We start from the raw sequence: 12969 nt of genomic DNA on the forward strand, positions 1-12969 counted from the left end.
TTTGCACAAGCCTATCTCAATAGATAGAGAACATATAAGCCTCTCTTTGTATAAGCAAACATTGGAAAGGTTGTCTTCAGTGATCTCTTTAATAATATCATCCAGCATCAGTATAATGAGTATAGGTGAAGAGTTTCCTTCCAGATCACTGTCTGAAAATGTACAGTTGAAGTGAGCAGGTTATATTTTAATATTTGTTTTTAATTGCATTGGGATTACAAGATGAAGAAGTAAACTGTTGTATTCCAAATCTTTTCATGGAACTCTAGAAGTTGCAAAATACTGCTGATGACAGGCAGTCTGAAGCTGTGTCCTGTCTAACCCAGCACATTGCTTGGTCACTCACATGGCCTTCGGTGTGCCAGGTGGTAGCATAAGAAAACAGCCAGACCTATGATGTGCTGCTCAGAAGAATGAAAATGCAAAACTCAAGTGACTTGGTCAGCAGTTGCCAGAGAGGAGGGAGTATTATGACTTGGGTACTCCTGCTCTTGCCTACTCTCACCTTATCCCTCCTCTTCGTGTTTCTGTGATAGCTTCCTACAAAATTAAGGACAAAATTTGAGTAACTTCACTGTAAACTGACCAAGTCCTCTGTCTTCTGAGACACTACTTCTGATCACGTACTAAAAATACTTGTCCTTCCTCTTAAAGTTTGTTGGGAAGCAAAATGTAGGAAGGATCTGAAAGACATAAATGGTCCTTTACCCTTATAAAGAGAGTTTGACGAATCTATTGAGATGATTCTGATAAGAAGAGGTGATAGGACAGTTTCATGTTTCACTAGCCAGAAGTGTGATGTTTGAATATATGGTGTGGAGACTAGGCTGTAGCAGGAAAACTTTTTTCCCAGAACAATTAAGATCAGCAATTTGTCTGAACCATGAAGTAATGTTTATGTCTCCTGGCAAGTTTTGAGTTCAGATACATTATTCTTTCATTCCTCTTTTAAGTTGTTCAGTATCATTAGTAGACTTTATTTGTGGCTATGGAGGGAATTTAGGAAAATGCTGACATTTGTAAGAAATAGGCTTGCTTTGTGGGAGCCACAATACAGTTGTGAATAATTCCCTCTGTTAAATTTCAGATCAGGTCTGTGAAGCTTCATGTTAACAGGGCTGAGGCTAATGATAACCATGAAAGAAAATCCTCAGTCTTTCCATCCTTCTCTCTGTCCTTTTTGCTTTCTCTGGTAGGTTTTTTACCAGCTAAATCTCTATGAAAATTTTCTTTCAGATGCTAAAGAAAGAAGAAGCAATCCCATGGCCAGGAACTTTAGCAATTGTTCATTCATATATTGCATATAAAGCAGGTAAGAAAATGATGAATGCTTTTCTTTTCACTTTTAATAATGGAAGATGTTATTTTGAGAGTGGGATGGAACAGTACTTCCTTTACAAAAGGAAATTTTGTCATACAAAAGGAAATAACCGTAATCACTAGCGAAGTAAAAATAGTAGTCTAAATATTTCTTAAGTCTGTTATGCTTGTGTATGTAGGTAAAATTTTGGGAGTGATTCAGAGCACAACTTGTTAAGCATTAGTTTAAACACAATTCCCCGCTTTACATGAAGCACTTTAGACCTTCTGTCCACTATTGTAAGAGAAATATTTAAAATATTCTGTGTAATACTCTGTTTTTCAGCAAAAGAAGAGGAAAAACAGAAACTACTTAAATGGAGTTCAGATTTAAAACAGGAAAGAGAACAACTAGAGCAGAAGGTCAAACAGCTCAGCAATTCTATAACAGTGAGTATTGTCCTTCCAAATAACCCTTCACCTGTGTTCTGGTGCCACACTGCAGGGTGAAAACTATTATAGAGCAACTTCATATACTAGACCTGTCATCCCCTCCTTGGTGCAGCCCTAGTCAGTATCACATAATGAAAAAAAGCATAGTCTTCTGTGTGGCAACATCTGTAAGGCTGGATTCATTATTACAGACATTTTGGATACAGATGTACTTTCCAGGCTGCCTGTCTTTGCCTATTAGAGCAAAAGTATCCCATGTTTACAGACTCCTCAATGCTGTCAATACAAATAAAATGATTGTGAGTGGCTGGTTAGCAGTCTTGGGGACTGTCACCTTCTTTCTGGTTAGCAGTAGCTGAGTGTAACCTAAGCAGCACTAGACAATAACACTGTTTCTCAGTGTTTACCCAAGCAGATGCAAGGCCTTAGCATGAAGGATTGGCAATGGGCAAAGAGAATGTTCATACTTACATCAGACCTGTCCAAAACAGTAAAGCTAAAACCAGCAGTGTCTGGAGATCAGCATGGATAAAAGATTTTAAAGATGTAGGAAGGTTGCCATATTCATGTAAAAACCTGAATGTAACAGACATAGCTACTGTTCCACCATTTTTGTGAGTTTCAAATATATATATAAGCAGTTTTTCACTCTTGAGACATCATTTGTGGGCTTTTTTAAAGTTACCTTGCCCTGACATTTAGCTGATGAGCTAGCTATGTTAGTACCACTTCTAAGAGAATGAAGTGGCCACAAAATAAGATTTTCAAGTGAAGAGGAGTTTGGTTTCCTTTTCAAGTGCCCTTTTACTTATTGAGAGAAGGAAGTGATGTTCCTACTAAAACGTATGTGAAAGCAAAGGCTGTATCCCATTAATGGTTTGCACACACGCTGTCAGCAGTCAGCTGCAGTGAGATGCCTGAGCTTGCAGATCTGAGTTAAAGAAATTTCAGTAATGCAATACTAATAGAAAAAATAGTAAGAACACACACTTGGAAGTTTTCCTTCAAAGGAAACACAAAAGGATGGAGCTGTCTGTGTTCATTTGCACAAGACCTTGGAATGAAAGGGAGCTATACCAGGTGACAGCTATGTCTTGGCAATTTATTTCCTCAGCCTGCAAATATGAATTTTCCTCTGAACATAGCCTAGAGACTCTTTTTCTTCTAGGTTGGAATAGTGAAGTTGCAGCTGCAGTCTTTTCTGCCTACTTACATTTAGATCTGTGAACATCATATTCCTTCTCTTGCCTTCTTTCATTCATAAGCTCAAACTTATTACTGATTTTCTGCTTTGCTGTAGAAATGCATGGAAATGAAGAATACCATCCTTGCAAAACAGAAGGAGATGCACAGCTCCTTGGAGAAGGTAAAACAGCTGATCCGCCTCATCCAAGGCATCGACCTTTCAAAACCCATAAACTCTGAGGTCAATTCAGTAGCCATCTCCAACGGCATGGACTCCACTAACAATACTAATGCTGCCACCTCCACCTTAGCCCCCTCCCCTTCCCAGAGCTGCATGGTGAACTGTAACAAGGGCGATGAGACTAAATAACACAGTGAAGTTAAGAAGGAGCCAAGGGAGGTGGCGGCGAGGAGAAAGAGCAAAATAAAGAAACTCTAGAAAAGCAAAACTGGATTTCTTCTGGAAAGTGCAGAATTCTTTAGTTCTTTGGTTCCAGAGAGAGCGTGAAGATGCTTGTGCCAGGCGGCACCGGAGTTTGCCAATTGATCCTTCTTATTCTGTGTGTACATGCGAAGTTTGGATCATGTTACATGAATAGTGCCAGCTGGGGGTTCTTTGCCAGCACCATGCCAAGTGAAATAATATATTTACTCTCTCTATATTTTACACCAGTGTGTGCCTGCAGCAGCCTCCACAGCCACTATAGGTTTGTTTTATTTTTGTTTGGGGTGAGGAGCAGGGATAAGGGAGGAGAGCAGGTTTCAAGTTCCTATTTGCAGAACAGTTTGTTTAGCTAGGGGAAAACAAAAACAAGTCCAAAGAGCCTATGGGCTTTTCCTGTTTCTAAACTCTCAGTACTATTAAACCAAAAAACCAGAAATATAAATTATCAAATCCCAGTGCCCAGAAGGGACAAGTCTATCAAATAAGCAGTATTTACTATTGTTTAGACAGGAGATGTACAAAAGGAAAGGAGATGGACTTTTCACTGAGTAACCAGCACATAGAATCATAGAATATGCTGAGTTTGAAGGGACCCATCAAGATCAGAGTCCAACTCCTGGCCCTACGCAGGACACCCCAAGAATCACACCATGTGCCTGAGAGCCTGTGGGTCCTCACACTCATCCAGAAAGTCTGTTTTGGGAGTGATAAAATAGAGGGCCAGAATCCAGGGTCAGCTTGGAACATTGGATGGAGGTGTCCCAAGAGAAAATGTGCATCAATTACTTGAAAATGAGATTCCATCCCTTTTCTGTATTTATAAAAAACAAAGGTATCCTGAACAAAGTAGCACATAACCCAGATGTGTGAACTCAACAGAGAAATGTCCTTTTCTTTCACTTCCTTTCTCTTCTTTTGGTAACAAGAACTAAATAAGGAATAGAAAAGCTGTTTTTCAGGCTGACAGTCTAATTAAAGAGGTAGATGGGACCTTGCATGGTATAGATTAGAAGTAATAGTGTCAGTGAGATACAGTGAGTCTTTGTGAGTCCTTGTGTCATCGTTTTGGGCACTGTTTTTTTATGCAAGGGCAAAATCTTTGTATCTGGGGGAAAAAAAACAACTTTTTTAAATTAAAAAGGAAAATAAAAGATATTGAGGTCTTCCTAGTGTTACTTAAAATAAGATCAAGGTAAGAAACATTGTAAAAAAAAATTACAAAAGTGCTATTTGTTTCCTAAACAAGTGATTTCTATTAAAAAGGTGTCAGAACTGGAGAAAATGCTGTGTACTTAGAATTTTTTAACACAGACTTTGCTTATTTATGATGACATTCTGCTGTGTTTGTGTTCTAAAATCTAATGGGACAGTTTCCATAGGTTCTACCATACATCTACTGGCTAAAGTCTAAAGAGAATCAAATCCTACAGTGCTGGATCGCACCCCACCTGGAGGATCTCCCAGGCTTGTCTCTGCTGTTACCATCTCTCTCCCATTCTTCCATGTGTTTGTAACCCAGAGAAAAGCAGTTGGCAGTATGCTTCTTTAAGGCTTTAATAGTTCTGTGATACAGACTGATTCAAGCTTGAGAATGAAAGACAGTGAGTTGGGCTGAAATCACCCTCCGTTATCTCCTCTTGTTCAAGAAGTTCATCTCTAATGTATAATCCTTTCACTCTGGACAGCAGAGCTTGCCTTGTGCTTCCTGGTTGTGGGGTCTGGCTCAGTTTAGGGTGCAGATTCTGGTCACATCAAGCTGTGTCCCAGAGCTGTCTAGTTTCACTACTGCATATACACATTTGGGCAAAGTCCATTTCCACTGGAAGCACCAGGAAAACTCCCTTTATTTCCCATGGGAGCAGAGTTGAGCCACTGCATACACAAGGTGAGGCAGTGTCCCCAGTGTGGTGGCCTTGAGAGCATGTGTTGGGTGGCGAGGCAGACCTGCTCAGCTGTTCATAGGGGAAGGTAGAAAAGATTTTGCATTTCAAGGATGCATTTCTGAGCAAGTGAATACTCCAGATACAACTTAGCCTGAGAGAGTTTCTTTGCTGCCCCAGCCAAGTGGGCTTCTCTGGAGCTGTTCTATGGAGCTGTTCTTGGAGCTGTTTTATTCCCTCTCCTTTAGGTTGCCCTTCTGCCCTTTAAGGACTTTTATTCCTTCTGTAGGAATGTGCATTATTGTCAGCTCTGAGCTCAGAACTGATAATCCTGAGTTCTCACATTTGTCTCAGTTGGGAAAGTGACTCTTACACGCACTTCTCAGCCGAACCAGTGATAACCCTGACTCTGTCTTTTGATGTTTGAGTTCTGTTCTGGAACTAGCAGAGCTGGAAGGATAAGTTAGCAGAAGTGGCAAGGAGATAACTGGGCAGACACTGTCAAAATGGATCATACTAAAAATGTCCTTCCATCAATCCAGTTACCAATGAGGTCATTACCATTGGGCAGCACTAGGCCAGCAACCCACAGCTTTTAAACAAAGGACAGTCTATTTCAAGGATTGAAGAGAAAAAACAAACTGAGCATGAGCCTTCTGTAGAATATGAGCCATCAGCTAACAGCCAGATATTCAGGAGAAGCTGCCTTTTGGAACATGTTGGTCTTCAGCTGAACACTTGGGTGATTCAGGGATGCTGAGTCTGTGGTCGTCACGCTCTTATTTCTGTGTTAACCTGAGCTGTCTTGGAAGCACTGCACTATTTGGAGGTAGGAGGCTATGCCTGGAGACTCAACAGTCCTTCTGTATTCTTTGCTGACGGAGAGGATCAGTTCAGGAGAGGATGGAAGTGAAATTCATAGTGGCCATATTTGAATTTGCACACAGTTAACCAGACAGGAGATGTTAAAACAGCTATTACTGCTTTCCTGAGGCATCTGCTTGTCTCCAGAATCCAAGTAGATAAGTACAGATTTTATATCCCTTTTGTTACAGCATTTGTGTTCCAGACTGTAAAAGGATGCCTTTAGTTAATCATTACTTGTCAGAAAAATTATCTTAGACTTCCTGATGATGCTTAGGTAGTTTTTTTTCTCTCTCACTAATCCTGTTGGGATGCTTTATCTCCTGGCTCTGAAACAGTATCATCCAATAGGCAAGGAGCATTCCCAGGGCTGCACTGATGCTAGCCATGACGCTGCTGTGTAGACACAGTAAATTTGGGTTATCTCTAGCCAATTACCAACAACAGGGTGGAAGAGGAATTGGTGTTTGCTAAATACAGGGGGAAATGGTTTTTTTCCTAGCTGCTCTAAGAGATTCCAGTCAAGGGAGAAGTTTAAACTCAGTGACAGCTTAAAGCTCAAGCTTTTCTTTTGAGTTTGCCTTGGTTTGGGTTTTTTTTTCTCATGTAATATTTGAGATAGAATGAGTTTGTACTAACATATCTGCTCTTTAGGAAGCTGTCATAATGGCTGTGGTTTTGTATTTCCAAACTACCATCAAGACATTAACTAATTCTTATGGCATTGCTTGTCATTGGTGGGAAACGAGTGGCTTTTAAATCTCTGTTGTAAGGGAAGAAATGAGACCACAAAGAAATCTCATATCAAAAGTGCTAAGGGCTTTAAGAAGTCACTCTGCTCCTTTACTCAGAAGTAGATCAAGCATTGCAGAAGTTTCTTTTTCCCTTCTCTGTACAATCTGTTCTTTAAACAGCTGAAAAGATGTGTTGGGTTCAGAGTGGGAAAGTGAGCCTGTGACCTGGCTAGAAGAGTTAGTATCATCTTGGTGTTTTCATTGTCTTTGTTAAGAGCCAGCAGTGGGTTTAGTGCTGTACAAAACATGGAGCAAGCAACACTTCTAGGGATGATTGGAAGGTAGGGTGAGTAGTGTGGCTGATTCTTCCAAGACATCATTAGCCAGGAGTTACCACATGGTGGGATGAACTAATATTTTGCATGAGCAAAACAGGGCTTTGTTGTATGTTGCAAGCGGGTTTCTGTCAGTGGGGATATGAATTAAAAACCTGGAAATTAAAGAGGCAATAATTTTATGTGTAGATCTATTAGTTTTATTGATGGCAGAAAAAAAGAATATTGCATTTTATCTTCACTAGGCTTAAGAAAGCCAGTCTGTATTCCAAATGTCTAGAAATGTGAAACCTAATTCTGACTTCCTTGGCTTCAAGTCATCTTCCGTGTATTGTTGCAGAGACAGTCCTGAAAAGCAGCATGGTCAGCATTCAGGAGAACCTGGAGAGAAACCTCCCTCTTAGCTCCACCAAGCTGTGTAGCTGCCCACAATATAGAGAATAAACTCTGTCGTTTGTTTCTCATGTGTATTTACAGCAGAAAACATTTGTGAATTTGCAGTGCACACGTTTCTTTTCTTTTCCTAAGCTGGGTTGCACCCTGTCCTCTTTGCTTCTGAAGCACTATTTATGAACACATGCTTTTAATGAAATGTGTTTTTAAAATAACATATTAAGATGTTAAACAAAAATTTACTCTTTTACTGAGGGCCTCTCTCAGTGAGCTGCTCAAATAACCACCAAAATACCAGAGGTTATTACACTTCCGTGTGGACATGCCCCTTTGGGCAGAGTTTGTTACATATTTTTAGAACCGTTTTGTCCCTTCTTCACCTCCTGTTGTCCTGCCTTGGAATTCTAGAGATCCAAGGCAAATTCAACTTTGCTGGATTACTGCAAAGAGTTTTCTGGCAAGTGTGTAGGTGTCAGGAACCTGGAGAAAGAGGAAGATGTTTTGTTGTGCAGCTAATTCATTTGGCACTTAGGCTTGCCTGGCCAACAAACTACCTCAGCAAAGGCCATTCCCAAGCACTATGGATTCTGTAGCTTCTGGCATTCAGAAGGTGAAAGGTCCAAAGGACCCTCCAGCAGCCAGCTAGGTACTGGTCTCTGAGGGGGTGTGAGCAAACCTTGCAGTGACATTCTGCTGGATCCTTGTTTTCAGTGGTCAGACCTGAACCAGGGAATGACCCAAAAATCAGATGGGGTCAGGAAATGTGAGACCCGCAGATGTCTTGTCTCCAGGTTATTGTCATCTTACTCAGATCCTTCATTAAGCCTCAGTCCTGTTTGTAATCTCCTACAGAATGGAATGTTGATACTTGAAAAATATGAGTCTCTCTATCCTTTACCCTTAGCTCCTATTTCCCTCCTGTTTCTGTCTTATCTGGGACAAGAACTTTCTGCATCATTGTGTCTTGTATAGGCTGAGCACATAGTTGATCAACTTGCCAATAAAGAAAGTTATTTATACCATGCACTGGTAAGCTTGGTAATTAAAGATCCATGAAAAAACAAATGCCTCTCCCAGAGGTTAATTAATTGTGGTCTTGTATCAGAAAACCAAGAGCTTACCTGTGTGGGAATCTGTCTGTATCCCTGACAGTATAACTAAAATACCTGGGTAGTGAATGGAAAAGATGCTTGCTGAGAGCACGGGTGCTGTGGCAATCACACTGCTGTGCAAGTCCCTGGAGGGTATCTCATGAGAACAGCCAGACCAGGACTTCCCATCTTCCCAGGCCAGAGGTGGATGCTGAAAGGGACAAATTAAAGGACAGAAGCCTCTTTTGAGAAGTGGTACAGGGCTGGAGATGGAATATAAGAGAGAAAAAGCAGGAGCAGCAAAGGAAACAGATTACATGGGTAAAGCTGAATAGAGAGAAAAAAATATGGAAAAACATGAGAAGAGAAAGTGAGGGTAGGAAAAATCCAGAAGTGGAATAGGTCTTCCTTCTGAGTAGAGAGGTATCCCTGCAGTTACAGGGTTTGAAAGTTCAATGGAATGAGTAGAACAAAACCACTCTTTTATCCTACCTCGATTTCTGACATGGGTTAGTCTCTATTCCAAAAGGAGCAGGTGTGGTGGGAGAAAAGAGCTGCTTAGGTGCAGATGGAAAAAGAAGTAGGCACTAAGTCATCCCTAGCTCTGCTTCTGCTGCTGAGTGATTCCATCCTGATGAGAACCTTATTTGACTTCTAAGCTACAACATGGGGATAAGGCAGATCAAGCAGACCTTGAGGCTGCTAGAGCCTACTCTAATCTGGACTGTATTAATTAAAGATTTTCTTGGCTATAAACTTTCCCAAAATAGCTAAAGGTTCAGCTCTGCTGGTGCAGCTGCACCTTCCTGTTCAAGTGTTACAATGAGCCTAGCTGAAACCAGCATCAGCTCCCAGAAGTCCTGGGTTCTGTGTGATTGAAAAAGATTATGTGGAGTAGGATGTGTGATTCAGGTACTTCTCAGCCACCTCCTGGAGTATCTGTGGAAGATACCTGTTTTCTGGGCTGTCATTATCTGGCAGTTCTGTGCCAAAATCCCTCTGTGTGAGCAATGCCTCCCTGTTTTCTCAGGATCTGGTTTCTTTAGGGACACGTGCAAAGGAGCATTTCACCAGTGCAGCCAAACAAGGGACATGTGTTAAGTTTAATGTAACCTGTGAGGAGCTGAGGGCGTGTCTCTAGGCTACCTTAAGCAACCAGACCCTGGGCACCCTCCTGGAAAAACAGCTGTCCCAGCTCTCCTGTGTAACCAGTGTTCTTCACTCTCTAGTATCCAAGCATGTGTCAAAGGCTTCAGATGGAGAAACTCAACCCAGTCCTTGGTTCTAGAAAGGAAGAAGTACTTAAGGACTTGCTTACCATCAGGAGTGCCTGGGGAACTCAAAAGCCTTGTGAGCGTGGCGCTGTCTGTCGTGGGTGGAGAGCTGGCACAGAAAGGCAGCAGCAGCAGTGAGCAGTATTGATCAGCTCAGCACCATTTTTGCATCCTTTTTCTTTTTCCTAAATTTACACTGGCAAAAGTATACCTCAACCAATCTTCACCCTTTTGTCACCAGCCTTCTTACATCTGTTTTGTTGGAAAACAAATGAAGTATTGATGCCTTTGTGCTTCAAGGAAAACACTTTTCTTAGTGAGCAACCAGGTATTAGTGAGCCTTGGGGGTATAGCTCAGGTGGAAAGGGAGGCAGTGTCACAGGGCAGCTCCTGTGTTCTGTGGCCACCCTTGATTTTGGATCCCCAGCACTGAGGTTTGATACTGCAGGAGCACTGGGTGCATGCTGTGCACGTGTAAGGACAGGAGTTCCCCTGGCTTGTTATCCAGGAGTTGGCATCTCAGGTGGGGCCAGAATTCCTGGGGTAGGGAAAGAGATTGCTCTGTGCCTCATGTTTCCCTTTGTGAGGCATGTACTGGCAGTTCTGACTCTGGAAGAGCAGATTTCCATGGCTGCAGGCACTGTTGAAAGAAGCCCCATGCTGGGTGATGGTGGGAGGCTGCATGTTTCTGCTTGTTCTGGGCTAATGTGTAATTTCTAATCATACTCTCTTATGTTTCTTTACTTAAATTATCACTGACATCTAAGCAGTGATTGACTCTAAAGCCAGGCAGTGTCTTACCTCTTAGCTCTCCCTTCCAGAAGGTGTGTTGACGCTCCTGATGTCATATGTGACAGGCAGCCAAGACCCTCCTTAAGAAAGGTTTTTGCTTCTATATAAGCCTCTGAGACTCTGCCTGGCAGCCCCACACAAGCAGAACCAGCAGCAGTCAGTCATGACCCACAGGCTGCTTCACTCCAGTTACAGCTGCAGGGTCCCCCCAAATGCCATCTTACACAGTCAGAGGTGTCTTGGCTTCCTCTCACAGCCCCACAGAAGCAAACCATGTGTTCCAAACTCTGTTAGGCAAAGATTAAGCAAGATAACAGCAGGAAGCAGGGGAGCCTGCTAGTGCTGACCTGTCCAGCCTCCTGTGGGGGAGGGAAACACTTTGCTGTGTCAGCAGTGTACACAGGTGGTGGTGAGCTGCTGCCACCTGCAAGGTCTGGTGCAGCACTGGGGTGGCTGCCGATGCAGAGTTTTCTTTAGGGAACTGACTGGCTCTACTCTGCAAACACCCCCCATGTCTGCAGCTGAGGGCAGGAGGGTTGTGAAGGCAGCTCTGCTTCTTTAGGAGAAAATACTCAGGCTTCAATTATGGCTTCATGTTCCTGCCATCACAGCAGCACCATCTCTGTAGATTTATTGATGCCACCACCCCACCTGTGTGCCATGCTTCATCCCATTCCCCATTTCACCAAGACTGAGCTGTAAAGCAGCTCCTGGCATGGGTCCAGAGCAGGAGCTCACCCTGAAGGGCTCTGTGTCTGAGCCTGGTCCTTCCCCAGTCGGTTTGATTTCTCCAGGGGATATTGGTGACCAGCCCCCAGTTCTGGCAGTGCTGTCCCTGCAGCCATGGGCCTGGTGCAGCACAGGCTGATGGCAGCTTCTCTCCCAGCTGGGTTTCTAATGGCAAAGCCACAGGCTCTGTCCTCCATGAGCCAGTGGCACCTGTGCTGCTCCATTCCCCACCAATGTCCCTTCCTTGGAGGCCCTGGTGTAAAATGCCCTTTCTGACTGGTACTGCTCTGTTGTCACAGAATCACACCATGAGAACACCCACTTGTGAACTGGTTTGGGTTTTTTAAATATCTCTATTTTTTTTAGCCTGATGCTCATAGTGATCTGCAGTATCTGCTGCCTTCAAGTTCCTTGTGGTTTCAGTTCTGGTACAAATGTGTTTAGATTTTAGCAAATTAAAGTTGGGGGGAGGGGGTACAGAGCATCTGATCAATTTGTATTTATTTATTTTAACATTTTACTAAATAAAACACAGTAAAATCTCTTGTCTCCTTAGCTGTATGTACCAGGTGGGGACAGGGGTCCCATAGGCACAGTGGTTGTAGCAGAGCCCATAGCAAGTCCCCAGCCCCAGAAGTGGTTTCTGAGCATGGCTCTGTGCAAGGGCTGTGTAACACCCTGGCTCGTGTTCCTGGCAGGGAGAAGGGCACTACGTTAGGAGAAATGAATTTGAGCTCCAAAAGGGGCTGTGCTCAGCTCAGACAATCTCCCTGGCTCTGACTCTCTGGTGCCTCCCAGCTGATGCTGCCCAGCAGAGGGCACATGGACACCAGCCCAAGCTGGGCTTACTTCCAGGTACCTCCACCCTTGCAGGAACATTTTGGGCTAGGGACTGTCTAGGCTGGGAAGGATTATCTGAAAATGGTGGTGTACAGCCCTCCTGCTATAGGCATATCAGCACACCTTCCAAAACAACCACAGAGCCAGCGTTTCTATTGCCTCCTATCTACCAAAGAATTGTCTGGAAGAGGCCTGCTCCATCTCAGCACTGCTCCACACTGGCTCTAGCATTGTCTAGATCTGATCTACCCCTCTGATCTTTCTTAGTGCAGCAGCACACAGTATCAGTGAGCTTGGGCTGTATTAAACAAAAGCTGCCTGCTAGGGACTGTGAGGTGGAGCTGCACTGAGCTTCACAGTGATGAGCAATGTCTTCACAGCCCTTTCCCGAATAAAGCCTCAACACTTGCTCCTGGCAAACCATCCTCTCCTTCCCCCTGCAGATGTGAGGCTGGCGTCTCGTGGGGCCTCAGAGCCAGTTTTTATTCCCAAGAGTTAAGTCTCAGGGACAAGCTGCAGCACCACCACATGAAACCACACCTTCTTCTCCTTGGGTGTGATTAAACTGTCTCTGTGCCAAAGCCATGATGCCCCAGGCTCCAGTTCAGGGGTGCTGGCTGTGCAGGCGGGCTGCCAGGGGCCCGTTGCAGCACAG

At 43.4% G+C, this 12969-nt stretch overlaps 1 protein-coding gene across 27 annotated transcripts in view; it reads left to right on the forward strand.

Moving 5' to 3' along the window:
• Nucleotides 1-12016, forward strand: part of PHF21A (PHD finger protein 21A) — a 131681-nt gene extending 119665 nt beyond the window's left edge. For all 27 annotated transcript variants that reach the window (XM_056494045.1, XM_056494046.1, XM_056494047.1 and 24 more), the window contains 3 exons: nt 1237-1312; nt 1646-1749; nt 3053-12016. In XM_056494045.1, coding sequence (XP_056350020.1) covers nt 1237-1312; nt 1646-1749; nt 3053-3307 — 435 coding nt within the window. In that variant the 3' untranslated portion in view covers nt 3308-12016. The remainder of the gene's footprint in view (nt 1-1236; nt 1313-1645; nt 1750-3052) is intronic.
• Nucleotides 12017-12969: the final 953 nt, after the last annotated feature.

This window comes from Oenanthe melanoleuca, chromosome 5 (assembly GCF_029582105.1).
Source record: "Oenanthe melanoleuca isolate GR-GAL-2019-014 chromosome 5, OMel1.0, whole genome shotgun sequence".
NCBI classification, from domain to species: Eukaryota; Metazoa; Chordata; class Aves; order Passeriformes; family Muscicapidae; genus Oenanthe; species Oenanthe melanoleuca.